Source organism: Moschus berezovskii, chromosome Y, assembly GCF_049115385.1.
Source record: "Moschus berezovskii isolate FMDL1 chromosome Y, NW_MosBer_1.0, whole genome shotgun sequence".
NCBI classification, from domain to species: domain Eukaryota; kingdom Metazoa; phylum Chordata; class Mammalia; order Artiodactyla; family Moschidae; genus Moschus; species Moschus berezovskii.
In genome coordinates this window covers 42,655,954-42,669,385 of record NC_142489.1, presented here as the reverse complement: position 1 = coordinate 42,669,385, position 13,432 = coordinate 42,655,954, and the positions used below count along the sequence as shown (strand labels likewise).

Sequence of the window (13,432 nt, the reverse complement as noted above, 5' to 3'; positions counted from 1 at the left end):
GGAAGCATTATGTTTACCAGATATGTATTTATATGTATATTCCATACATGTATTTGTAAGTTTCTTTTTTTCAGGTAGTTTCGTTTTCTTCCGCCACATAAGAATTAAGAAGCTCCTGGAAGGTGATAACAATTAAGTCAATCATGTTTATGGGGGTCAGATTCTATATGACTTATTTGGCTTAACTGTCAATAATTGAGTTTTGATACATATCTAACACATTAAAAGAATATTTCATTTTAATTCATTAAGTCCAGGCCATGTTTAAGAATCCAGCAAGATAAAGATACAAACGCTCTATTTATCATTAAACTGGAGCCTATTATACAAAGTGAAGTAAGCCAGAAAAAAAAATAAAATAAAATAAACACCAATACAGTATACTAACACATATATATGGGATTTAGAAAGATGGTAATGATAAGCTTGTATCAGTTTAGTTCAGTCGCTCAGTCGTGACAGACTCTTTGCGACCCCATGATTCACAGAATGTAAGGCCTCCCTGTCTATGACCAACTCCCGGAGTTCACTTAAATTCATGTCCATCAAGTCGGTTATGCCATTCAGCCATCTCATTCTCTGTCGTTCCCTTCTCCTCCCGCACCCAATCCTTCCCAGCATCAGAGTCTTTTCCAGTGAGTCAACTCGTCGCATGAGGTGGCCAAAATATTGGAGTTTCAGCCTTAGCATCAGTCCTTCCAATGAACACCGAGGATTGATCTCCTCCAGAATGGACTGGTTGGATCTCCTTGCAGTCCAAGGGACTCTCAAGAGTCTTCTCCAACACCACAGTTCAAAAGCATCAATTCTTCGGTGATCAGCTTTCTTCGCAGTCCAACTCTCACATCCATACATGACTACTGGAAAAAAAACATAGCCTTGACTAGACAGGCTTTGGTTGGCAAAGTAATCTCTCTGCCAAATTAATGTCTCTGTTAGCATATTTTAATATACTAACTAGGTTGGTCATAACTTCCCTTCCAAGGAGTAAGCATCTTTTAATTTCATGGCTCCAATCAGCATCTGCAGTGATTTTGGAGCCCAAAAAATAAAGTCTGACACTATTTCCACAGTTTCCCCATCTATTTCCCGTGAAGTGATGGGACCAGATGCCATGATCTTAGTTTTCTGAATGTTGAGCTTCAAACCAACCTTTTCACTCTCCTCTTTCACTTTCATCAAGAGGCTTTTGAGTTCCTCTTCACTTTCTGCCATAAGGGTGGTGTCGTCTGCATATCTGAGGTTATTGACATTTCTCCCAGCAATCTTGATTTCAGCATGTGCTTCTTGCAGCCCAGCGTTCCTCATGATGTACTCTGCATAGAAGTTAAATAAGCAGTGTGACAATATACAACCTTGACTTATTCCTTTTCCTATTTGGAACCAGTATGTTGTTCCATGTCCACTTCTGACTGTTGCTTCCTGACCTGCATACAAGTTTCTCAAGAGGCAGGTCAGGTGGTCTGGTATTCACAATTCTTTCAGAATGTTCCACAGTTTATTGTGATCCACAGAGTCAAAGGCTTTGGCATAGTCAATGAAACAGAAGTAGATATTTTTCTGGAGCTCTCTTGCTTTCTCCGTGATCCAGCGGATGTTGGCAATTTGATCTCTGGTGCCTCTGCCTTTCCTAAGACCTGCTTGAATATCTGGAAATTCACGGTTCACATATTGCTGAAGCCTGGCTTGGAGAATTTTAAGCATGACTTTACAAGTGTGTGAGAAGAGTGCAATTGTTCTGTCATTTGAGAATTCTTTGGCATTGCCTTTCTTTGGGATTGGAATGAAGACTAACCTTTTCCATTCTTGTGGCCACTGCTGAGTTTTCCAAATTTGCTGGCATATTGAGTGCAGCACTTTCACAGCATTTTATTTTAGGATTTGAAATAGCTCAACTGGAATTCCATCACCTCCACTAGCTTTGTTCGTAGTAATGCTTTCTAAGGCACACTTGAGTTCACATTCCAAGATGTCTGGTTCTAGGTGAGTGATCAAGGCTTCGTGATTATCTTGGTCATGAAGATCTTCTTTGTACAGTTCTTCTGTGTATTCTTGCCACCTCTTCTTAATATCTTCTGCCTATGTTTGGTCCATAACATTTCTGTCCTTTACTGAGCCCATCCTTGCATGAGATATTACCTTGGTATCTCCAATTTTCTGGAAGAGATCGCTTGTTTTTCCTATTCTGTTGTTTTCCTCTATTTCTTTGCATTGATCACTGAGGAAGGCTTTCTTATCTCTCCTTACTGTTCTTTGGAACTCTGCATTCAGATGCTTATATCTTTCCTTTTCTCCTTTGTTTTTTGCTTCTCTTCTTTTCTTAGCTATTTGGAAGGAATCCTCAGACAGCCATTTTTCTTTTTTACATTTTTTTCGATAGGGATGGTCTTGGTCCATGTCTCCTGTACAATGTCACGAATCTCCATCCATAGTTCATCAGGTACTCTATCTATCAGATCTAGTCCCTTAAATCTATTTCTCATTTCCACAGTATAATCATAAGGGATTTGTTAGGTCATATCTGAATGGTCTAGTGGTTTTACCTACTTTTTTCAATTTAAGTCTGAATTTGGCAATAAGGACGCAAGACGCAGGTTCCGGGCGCGCAGACGAGAGACGGCTGCACAACCAACCACACGTAGAAGCGTGGCTGAGAAGATCTACCCTACTCCCGAGGCCAGGGGCGGTGGCTGAGTGGAGCTATCCAACCCCGAGGTCAGGGCTGGCTGCCGAGAGGAGCTACCTGACGTCCAAGAGGTGGTGGCAGCATGAGCTCAGGAAGGCCGAGAGTAGCTACTCCACGTTCAAGGTCAGGAAGGGCGGCCTTGAGGTAATACCCCTTGTCCAAGGTAAGGTGCAGGGGCTGCACTTTGCTGGAGCAGGCGTGAAGATATATCCCACGACCAAGGTAAGAGAAACCCAAATAAGATGGTAGGTATTTCAAGGGGGAATCAGAGGGCAGAAAGACTGAAATCATAATCACAGAAAACTAGTCGATCTGATCACACGGACCACAGCCCCGTCTAACTCAATGAAACTAAGTCATGTTGCGTGGGGCCACCCAAGATGGGTGGGTCATGGTGGAGAGGTCTGACAGAATGTGGTCCACTGGAGAAGGGAATGGCAAGTATACTTCAGTATATTTTCCTTGAGAACCCCATGAACTGTATGAAAAGGCAAAATGATAGGATACTGAATGAGGAATTCCCCAGATTGGTAGGTGCCCACTTTGCTACTGGAGATCAGTGCAGAAATAACTCCAGAAAGAATGAAGGGATGGAGCCAAAGCAAACCCAATACCTAGTTGTGGATGTGACTGTTGATAGAAGCAAGGTCCAATGCTATAAAGAGCAATTTTGCATAGGAACCTGGACTGTTAGGTCCATGAATCAAGGCAAATTGAAAGTAGTCACACAGCAAACATTCTAGGAATCAGTGAACTAAAATGGACTGGAATGGGTGAATTTAACTCAGATGACCATTATATCTACTACTGTGGGCAAGAATCCCCTAGAAAAAATGGAGTAGCCATCATGTCAACAAAAGAGTCCGAAATGCAGTACTTGAATGCAATCTCAAAAATGATAGAATGATCTCTGTTCATTTCCAAGGCAAACCATTCAATATTACAGTAATCCAAGCTTATGCCCCAACCAGTAATGCTGAAGAAGCCGAAGTTGAACAGTTCTATGAAGACCTACAAGACCTTTTAGAACTAGCACCCAAAAAAGATGTCCTTTTCATTCTAGGGGACTGGAATGCAAAAGTAGGAAGTCAAGAAACACCTGGAGTAACAGGAAAATTTGGCCTTGGAGCAAGGAATGAAGCAGGGCATTGGCTAATAGAGTTTTGCCAAGAGAACACACTGGTCATAGCAAACACCCTCTTCCAACAACACAAGACTCTACACATGGACATCACCAGATGGTTAGCACCGAAATCAGATTGATTTTATTCTTTGCAGCCAAAGATGAAGAATCCCTATACAGTCAGCAAAAACAAGACCAGGAGCTGACTGTGGCTCAGATCATTAACTACTTTTTGCCAAATTCAGACTTAAACCTGTATATGAGACAGCAAAAGGGACGCAGATATATAGAATAGTATTTTGGGCCCTGTGAGAGAGGGGTAGAGTGGGATGATTTTGGAGAACGGCATTGAAACATGTATATTATCATATGTGAATCAAAGTGCCAGTCTAGGTTCGATGAATGATACAGGATGCTTGGGGCTAGTGTACTTGGATGACCCAGAGGGATGATCTGGGGAGGGAGGTGGGAGAGGGGGTTCAAGATAGGAAACACATGTACACCCGGGATGGATTCATATCAACCTATGGCAAAACCAATACAATAATGTAAAGTAATTAGCCTCCAATTGAAGAAAAAAATGAAGTAAAAATTGTTCAGTCATCTAAATCTTTGTGACCCCATGGACTATACAGTCCCATGCAGTTCTTCAGGCCAGAATACTGGATTGAGTAGCCATTCTCTTCTCCAGGGGATCTTCCCAACCCAGGGTCAAACCCAGGTCTCCCACATTGCAGGTGGATTCTTTACCAGTTGAGTACAATGGAAGTGCAAGAACACTGGAGTGGGTGACCTATCCCTTTTTTAGTGTATCTTTCCGAACAAGGAAATGAACGGGGACCTCCTGATTGCAGGTGAATTCTTTACCAACTGAGCTAGCTATCAGGGAAGCTGTATGTATCAGTAGAGTTAAAAAAAAAAAAAAAAAAAGCTCATAAACAAACTCGAAAATAAATGGACACATAAATTAATATAGATTATTAAACTACAAATAGGGCAAGATTTTAGGTCCTTATATTTTAACCACATCCTTTCAGATTTTGTTGGCAATGTCCTGATAGTGTTAGAGGACATAAATGGCATAAAATCTGTGCAATTACAATTGCATCTATTCCTTCATTTGAAAACATTCTATTTTGTGGGGGGAGGTGAGCAGGAATGGTGAAGAGACAAAATATGCAAATTATTGTTGTAAATTTTTGTGAGGGTTTCATGTAAATACTGTTGAACTATGGTCCATCTACTGTAGAAAGTGGGTATTTAACCAACTAGGAGAAAGTACATCAGTTCCGTTCAGTTCAGTCTCTCAGTCATGTCTGACTCTTTTTGACCACATGGACTGCAGCATGCCAGGCTTCCGTGTCCATTAGCAATTCCTGGAACTTTCTCAAACTCATGTCCACTGAGTTGGTGATGCCATCCAATCTTATTCTCTGTTGTTCTTTTCTCCTCCTGCCTTCAATCTTTCCCAGCATCAGGGTCTTTTCCGATGAGTCAGTTCTTTGCATCAGGTGGCAAAAATATTGGAGCTTCAGCTTTAACAAGAGTCATTTCAATGAATAGTCATTCAGGACTGACTTCCTTTATGATTGGCTAGTTTGATCCCCTTGCAGTGAAAGGGACTCTCAAGAGTCTGCTCCACAGTTCATAAGGATTAATTCTTTGTCACTCAGCTTTCTTTATGGTCTAATTCTCACATCCAGAACATGACTACTGGAAAATTCATATCTTTGACTAGATGGACCTTTGTTGTCAAAGTAATGTCTCTGCTTTTTAATATGCTATGTTGGTCATAGCTTTTCTTCCAAAATGAAACTGTCTTTTAGATTTATGGCTTCAGTCATTATCTGCAGTAATTTTAAAGCCAAGTAAATAAAATCTTTCACTGTTTCCACTGTTTCCCCATCTATTTGCCATGAAGTGTTGGGATCAGATTCCACGATCCTCATTTTTTAATATTGAATTTCAAGCCACATTTTTCACTCTCCTGTTTCCCATTGATCAACAGCCTTTTAAATTCCTCTTCTCTTTCTAACATAAGAGTGATGTCATCTGCATATCTAAGGACAAAGTGTGTAGTTATACCTTAAACAAAGTTGGGCACTGAAGAATTGCTGCTTGAGAGTCCCTTGGACTACAAGGAGATCCAACCAGCCATCCTAAAGGAAATCAGTCCTGAATATTCATTGAATATTCATTCATTGAATATTCAGTCCTGAATATTCAACTCCAGTACCTGAAACTCTACCACCTGATGAGAAGATATGACTCATTGGAAAAGATCCTGATCCTGGAGAAGATTGAAGGCAGGAGAAGGACCCAACAGAGGATGAATGATTGGATGGCATCACCGACTCAATGGACATGAGTTTAAGTAAGCTCCAGGAGTTGGTGATGGACAGGGAAGCCTAGTGTGCTGCAGTCCATGGGGTAATAAAAAGTCAGACATGACTGAGTGAATAAACTGAAGTGATATCATACATGCAGTTGATTCCATAGTAATAATCTGGAATATAGTTTTCAGTTCTTATTCAATTTTACTTTAATTTGAGAAGAAATATGAATCTATAATGTGAAAAATTATCTGAATCTAATATCTCTGGTGCACTTTACTATTCTAGAATGTTAATCTCAGCAAAAGAGAAAATGAGTTTGATAGTGTGGCAAAGTTTGCTTTTAGTGAATAACCTTTGGGTTTAACTTTTTTAGAACTGTATCACTTCCTACCACTTTGTTTGTGGGAATGATTGAGAAAAAGTTGAGATATAGTCAATCATTAATAAGAAATGTGATAGTCATTTAACCCAATAGAGCTGAGAATGAATGTGGGGAACTGGTGTGGTGTCCTAGTCACCCAAAAGTTCAGGGTAGCATACATTTTTGTCTCCAGTACGAAGGAGCAATATTATAAGAATGGCTAAATAGTGTATGTGAGCATAGTGACTGAGTATAAATCAGGCTTCTGAGATCAAAATAAGCTGAAACATTAAAAATATACTCAAGGAAACATTAGGTAACCTACTGATATCATATTCTTGAGATGAACTGTACTTCGCTTTCTCCATCCTCTTTCCTCTACTCTTGCATGAACAATTTTTACTTTAGAGAATCATGGAAGCTTTTGGCTTTTTATAAGTGAAATACTAGTTTTCTTTCTATAAGCTTGGAGCCATTTTTGACTCTGCTTGTTGATTGAAGTATATTATAGAGATATTTCAAGAAATTAATATATATGCCAGGTTGTATTCTTGGAGCTGGAAATCTAAAAGCAGTGAAATCCCTTTTTTAAATTTAAAGGTTCTTTTCCTCCCAAACCCTTCATATGATGACATTAATATCTGTGAAGTCCTCTTTCTCTTTTTTCTGCTTTGAAGTACCTAAATATGCTTAACATTCATTTCAATCATTTTAAGGATACAATTCAATAGCTTAAGCAGATTCAAATATTGTGCAATCAACAATTGTATGTAGCTCCAGAATATTTCACTGACCTAGAAGGAAAACAGCTTGGCAGTTACTTCCCATGCTCCCTCCCTCTTATTCATTCCTGGGCAAACATCACTAACTTGGTTCTTGTCTCTGCATTTGTCCCTTCTGGGGACTTCATGTGAATGTATTTTCCAGTATGTGGCCTCGTGTGTACCTTTTTTGACAAAGGCTGATGTTTTTAAGGTTCCTCCACATGTTGAATGCATCACTTTTTGTCTTTTAATTTCAAATTTGAAAAGATATATATTTTTCTCATATATTAAACCATTTCTAGGTTTACAAAAACTGCTTTTGTGTATGAGTGCCATTTAAACATTTGCTTCCACAATAAGATTCATGTTTTAAATTGCATCAAGTAATATTTTCACATTTTATTTGGATCTTTTATACTTAACTTTAATGACTAAGATATAACTTACAGGATTGACACATTTGACTGAATAAAGTTAATCTTTGAAGTTTCTACTATCATTGCATCATAAGACATTGCTTAAGTCACATTTTTTATGCAGATCATTTTTACGTAGCACAAGCATTATTTAAATTATATTTTCTTAGGAATTTTGGAATCACTTTTATGAAATGGGTGAGACTACTTATTTTTCATGTTATATGAAATATATTTCATACAATATACAGTTGTTACTCCCATTTTTCAGATATGGTTTTAAAACTTGTATGGGGAAGTCTCCTATTTTATTACATGAAAATACTCTATGTCAACTTCCAAGTTTGTTTTATGGATTTATTTGGAAGAGGACTTCACTTTTTTCATTTTGTAAACCCTTACTTTTCAATTTACCCCACAGTTTGAACTAGAATATAAAACAATCCATGGTTTCAATTTAGAAATTTAGATTTATAAAACATTATTCTTTTAATTTTGTTTAGTTTTGATCATCTGTTATATAAAAGTTCAGAAGAGAGTTATGGATATTACTTCTGCACAGCCTACCCACCTAAGACACCACATCCGCCCAGCCTCCCACTTTCCCTACTCCCCCACCCTCAAAACAAACAGACAAACAAAAAACCCAATCCCTTTGAAGTGTTATAGTAACACCAGGAAACTGCTTGGGTGCCAAGGTTATCTGTTTTTTGTTTGTTTGTTTTTTTTTTTTAATGGAACAGTTTTTATATCTAATTTTAGTTGTTTCTGAGATTGCCTATTAAATATGTGTTAGTGTATATTAGCATTCTGAAAGTTGTCAGCACAGATAATAGAATTACCAGTTATTAGCTACTGGAATACTTACATAGATTTTTCAGCTGTACTTTAAGCCGAAGTGGAGAAGCGGGGATAGTGATTAGCATGGATTCGGTATCCTGTGTATTCAAATATATAACAGGATCGGGCTGTTTTTCATCTTTTTGTCTGATAACATTCGCTGACATTCATAACCATAAACAATTTGTTAGTATGTCTGCTGCACCTTCATTCTTTGAAATAAGGGTATATGAAAATAACTTCATAATGACACCATTTATATTTTTAAGCAGGTTTTAGAGCCTTCACACATTCTGATTAGATGTAAACAAAGAAGAAAACAGAGCGTTAATATTCTGTTAAGTAGCTTTCACTGAGAAACATTAGGTTGGTGGGTTTGGGCTGACTGCCAGGCAGTATTGAGGGGAGGTATTGGGGGCGGAGAAATAAATATTTCACTGCAAACATTGCACTAAGTCAGTCTCTGGTAAGAACAGCTTACGAATAACACGATAATTTTTAGAACGCTTGCACCGCATATTACTTCCTCCCCCTTTTAAACGGTGCAATCCTATGCTTCTGCTATGTTCAGAGTATTGAACAACGATGTTTACAGTCCAGCGGTGGTACAGCAACAAACTACTCTCGCCTTTGGGAAAGCCTCTTCCTTATGCACAGACAACCGCAGCGCAAATGATCAGTGTGAAATGGGAGAAAATTTTAGGGAGAGCGGCCAGGACCACATCAAGCGACCCATGAACGCCTTCATTGTGTGGTCTCGTGAACGAAGACGAAAGGTGGCTCTAGAGAATCCCCAAATGCAAAACTCAGAGATTAGCAAGCAGCTGGGATATGAGTGGAAAAGACTTACAGATGCTGAAAAGCGCCCATTCTTTGAGGAGGCACAGAGACTACTAGCCATACACCAAGACAAATACCCGGGCTATAAATATCGACCTCGTCGGAAAGCTAAGAGGCCACAGAACTCGCTTCCTTCAGTCTCTTCAATACTATGCAACCAGATGAGTGTAGAGACATTGCACCCCTTCACATACAGGGACGGTTGTGCCAAGACCACATACTCACCAATGGAAAGCCAATTAAGCCGCTCACAGTCCATGACCAGTTCACTCCTGCAAAAGGAGCATCACAGCAGCTGGACAAGCCTGGGCCACAATAGGGTAACAATGGCTACACATATTTTCGCGGACTTTCCCTTTTACCAAAGTTTAGAGCCTAGACTTTCTTGCGCTTATTTTCCATATTGACTTTCTTACTCTCGCTTACAAAGGTGCTCTTTATCTCAATTTTACTACAATTTCACCTGTGACTTAATTTTAAAACAAGCCGAAAAAGTACATTTAACATGTAAAGAATTAGGGCTTTCCAATATAACAGGTCCTCTCTGTAACATTATATTTTTGTAAGAAATTATCTTAACAGCACAAAAACTGCTTGAGTTCGAAGGTCATCTGTTTTTCCTAGTAATGGCACACTTTAAAAATTGTTTCTGATTTCAATTGTTTCAGAGATTGGCCATTAGTTAGATGGTAGCATATATTAATAATCTGGTAATAGTCACTATAGACAATGTACCTTTTACTTTTTATTTTAAATACTGTAACTCCAAAATATAGTACTTTTGGAAGCACTCAGAAATTCATGGTACAGAGGAAAAAATATCGTTCTTGGATGGAAAGTTCCCTTCCTTCTAAAGCACTTTCTGATACAAGGTCTGTTTTTGGTCTTTCTAGTTACTTTCCAACTCTTTGTAAATTGCAGGTAATCAGTGAATATATATACATATTCTTCTTTGACAGTTTACAGCCTTTTCTTCCCGCTGTGAAAAAGAAAGTTTTGCTGCCATTTGTAACTCATCTCCTTTAGTCATAGAAAATTGTAAGCTTAGACCTGTGTTTTGAGGGGATTAAAACATCTATCCAGCATTTAATTAGCTCCTGTGAGACCAAAGGTTTCATCTCTTTTCTGAAATTTTTCTTTTAATCAGTGGCAACACATTTGTTTCCATTTTGACTCAACTTTTGCATTCTTGGAGGGACAAAACAAACAATAAAGTGAATGTCAAGAATATTAACTATTCAGATTATGTGGCATGGAGGATGGTATGAGCAAGATCCTACATGGTTAATCTGATGAGATGTCAGTGAAAATGTAAATCAAAACTATTTAAAATTTGCAAACAGGCTAAAGTAGAAAATTTGGCAGCTTGCAAAGAGCACATCACTTCTTTAGAATGAAAATAAGCATATGGTCACACTGTAATGATATGATATATATTGTATATCAAAGTCAACTTGGTAATACATGTAATTCCAAACTCTTGAAAAACAGTACCTCAAATAATAAAACTCAAAACCCCAAAACAATATGTAGTGAAGTGTGGCTTTTGAAAGAAAGTTCAGGGGGAAAAGGGAGGTAACTTCACAGACTGATTTGTTCCAGGAAAAATATTGTTTAATCAGAGATTCATGCACTTGAAATGATAATTATGTGCTATGATAACCTTTTCAACAACTACGTAAAGTTGTATTTTAAAGTATTTTATATTTTTCAACTTGTATGTATTGGTGTTTAATATTTAAAGTCTCTCTTTCCACATGTTTATAAATAAACTGTACTCTAACTTTTGTCAAAATAGGTATGCTTTCCTTTTCTTGAACTTCAAATAAAGGAAAAGAAAAAATGCTATGTTTAGTTTCTTTTGCTTCAAATAACATCAGTGACATTGAGGTTTTTTTGGAAATTACTGTGTACACTTCATCCTGTATATTACAGATGTTTGACTCTGTTGCAGGGAGGAAGCCAGTTCTGACTCCATGTTGGAAACTGTTTATTTGACTTGCTTTTATTATTATAATCATTCTCAATTGCTTGACTGGAGGACCCTGCCTCTTTGCTTGATTGTAAACTAAATTGCCTTTGTTCTGCTCAAAGAGAGATAGTTTGTCTCTGCTTACCTGTGAATAGAAGAGATTACCACACTCTTTTTGAAGGCTGAACATTCCCTTGAAGAGATTTTATAAGACTGAAGACCCTTTGATTTTTATTCCCCGCCCCCTCCACCCCCCCGCCTCTCTCTCTATTCCAGCTTTTGACTTTTGTTCCTCTCCTCGTGCTTTTTTTTGTCTGATCTAAAAAGAACCTAGCATCCAGACCCCAAGTAAGACAATTATTTTGGGGCACTAACCTGCCTCTTCTCAGTCTGCCAGCTCTGTGATTAAAGTCTTCTCTTTGTGTCAACAACTTGTCTCTTGGATTCCTTGGCCGGTCATGAGGTGACCAGAGTGAGCTTGGACTCAGTAATAATTGGACACTTCCTGGTTTTAATTATTATGGGTAGTGATGTCCTTTGTACGTACAAAGGACAACAAAGGTGTTTGCCATCTGCCTCTGTAGATTGAAGTCTGTGGTAGAACATTTACATACTTTCTCCTGAATATGTGTCTAGAAAAGAAATGAACAGTTTTGTATATTTTTAGCAAGTTTTTTTTTTTTTTGCAAGTTTTGATGAGTAATTTTGTATTTTTTAATGAATATTTGCCATATTTAAAAATGTGCCAACTTTTAAAATATATTCACTGGTATGAACTAATAGCATGATTTCCAGATGTAATTGGATATAACTCCTTTCTTCGCCATTTATCAGGGCTGATATTGATGGATTTGCCTTGGCCCTCAATTTCTTTACCTTGAATCAGCAGTAATAATAATAATAAACTAAAATAAAAAACAACAAATCAAAAAAATAAAACCTCATTGGGATGCTGGGAAGACTATGTAAGTTAAGGTATATAATGAATCAATTAGCAAAAATATATAAAACAATAAAAATAAAAGTCAACATTATTAAGAAATACACTAACTAGTATGGATGATAATAATAAAATATCAATGACAAAAGCTACCTACTAGGATACTGTGAAAACTAAATAAATGAAGGTATATATTCTGGGAGTGAAACTACTCATAGTACTTGTAACAGAGATAAGCATTGGTAACTAACAACAGTTGACTGAAAAATGGTGTACAACTTGAGAGTTGTGAATTAAGTTTTATTTGGGACAAAATGAGGACTGCAGCCCAGGAGGTAGCATCTCAGATAGCTCTGAGAGACTACTTCAAAGTGACAGTGGGGGAAATTCAATATATAAGGTTTTGGTGAAGGAGGAATTCAATACCATGAAGTGCTCATTTTACAAAAGGTATTTTGTTAGTCATGAGAATCTGATGTCACCATTAGGGGATTTAGTGATTACTCTATATATGAGGAGATACAAGGATTGAGATCATAAAATGTGTTTCTAAAACATCCAATGATCTAAAGACCTGTCCCATCAGATTCCCTGGAGCACAGAGTGCCTCACCCTGAACTCCCTCAGGGGTTGTTGAAAGTCAACAGCTATAGCATCATGGGGTTCAATCTACAGAGGCAGATGGCAAACACCTTTGTTGTTCGGTTGTCGGCAATGCTCTTGGTAGATGCCAATTTGTATTTGACACAACTAATTAACAGAGAAGGCAATGGCAACTCACTCCAGTACTCTTGCCTGGAAAATCCTAAGGACAGAGGGGCCTGGTAAGCTGCAGTATATTGGGTCATGAAGAGTCGGACACGACTGACCAACTTCACATTGACTTTTCACTTTCATGTAATAGAGAAAGAAATGGCAACCCACTCCAGTGTTCTTACCTGTAGAATCCCAGGGATGGCAGAGGCTGGTGTACAGCTGTCTATGGGGTCGCGAAGAGTCGGACACGACTGAAGCGACTTAGAAGCATCAGCAACTAATTAAAATAATGATAACAAATAACAGTGACAACATAGTCAATTGGATGCAGAAAGGACAAAATTACTTAAAGGTGTATACGAATTCAAGGATTTGCTGTATTTAAAGTACTTAGAGCA

General features: G+C 38.0%; 1 protein-coding gene across 1 annotated transcript; it reads left to right on the top strand.

Annotated features, from left to right (window-relative positions):
* The first annotated feature begins 9,074 nt into the window (after window positions 1-9,074).
* SRY (sex determining region Y) lies at window positions 9,075-9,773 on the top strand. Its single transcript, XM_055428419.2, has one exon. The coding sequence runs from the start codon at window positions 9,090-9,092 to the stop codon at window positions 9,771-9,773; it is 684 nt and encodes a 227-aa protein (XP_055284394.1). The 5' UTR covers window positions 9,075-9,089.
* The last annotated feature ends 3,659 nt before the right edge of the window (window positions 9,774-13,432 follow it).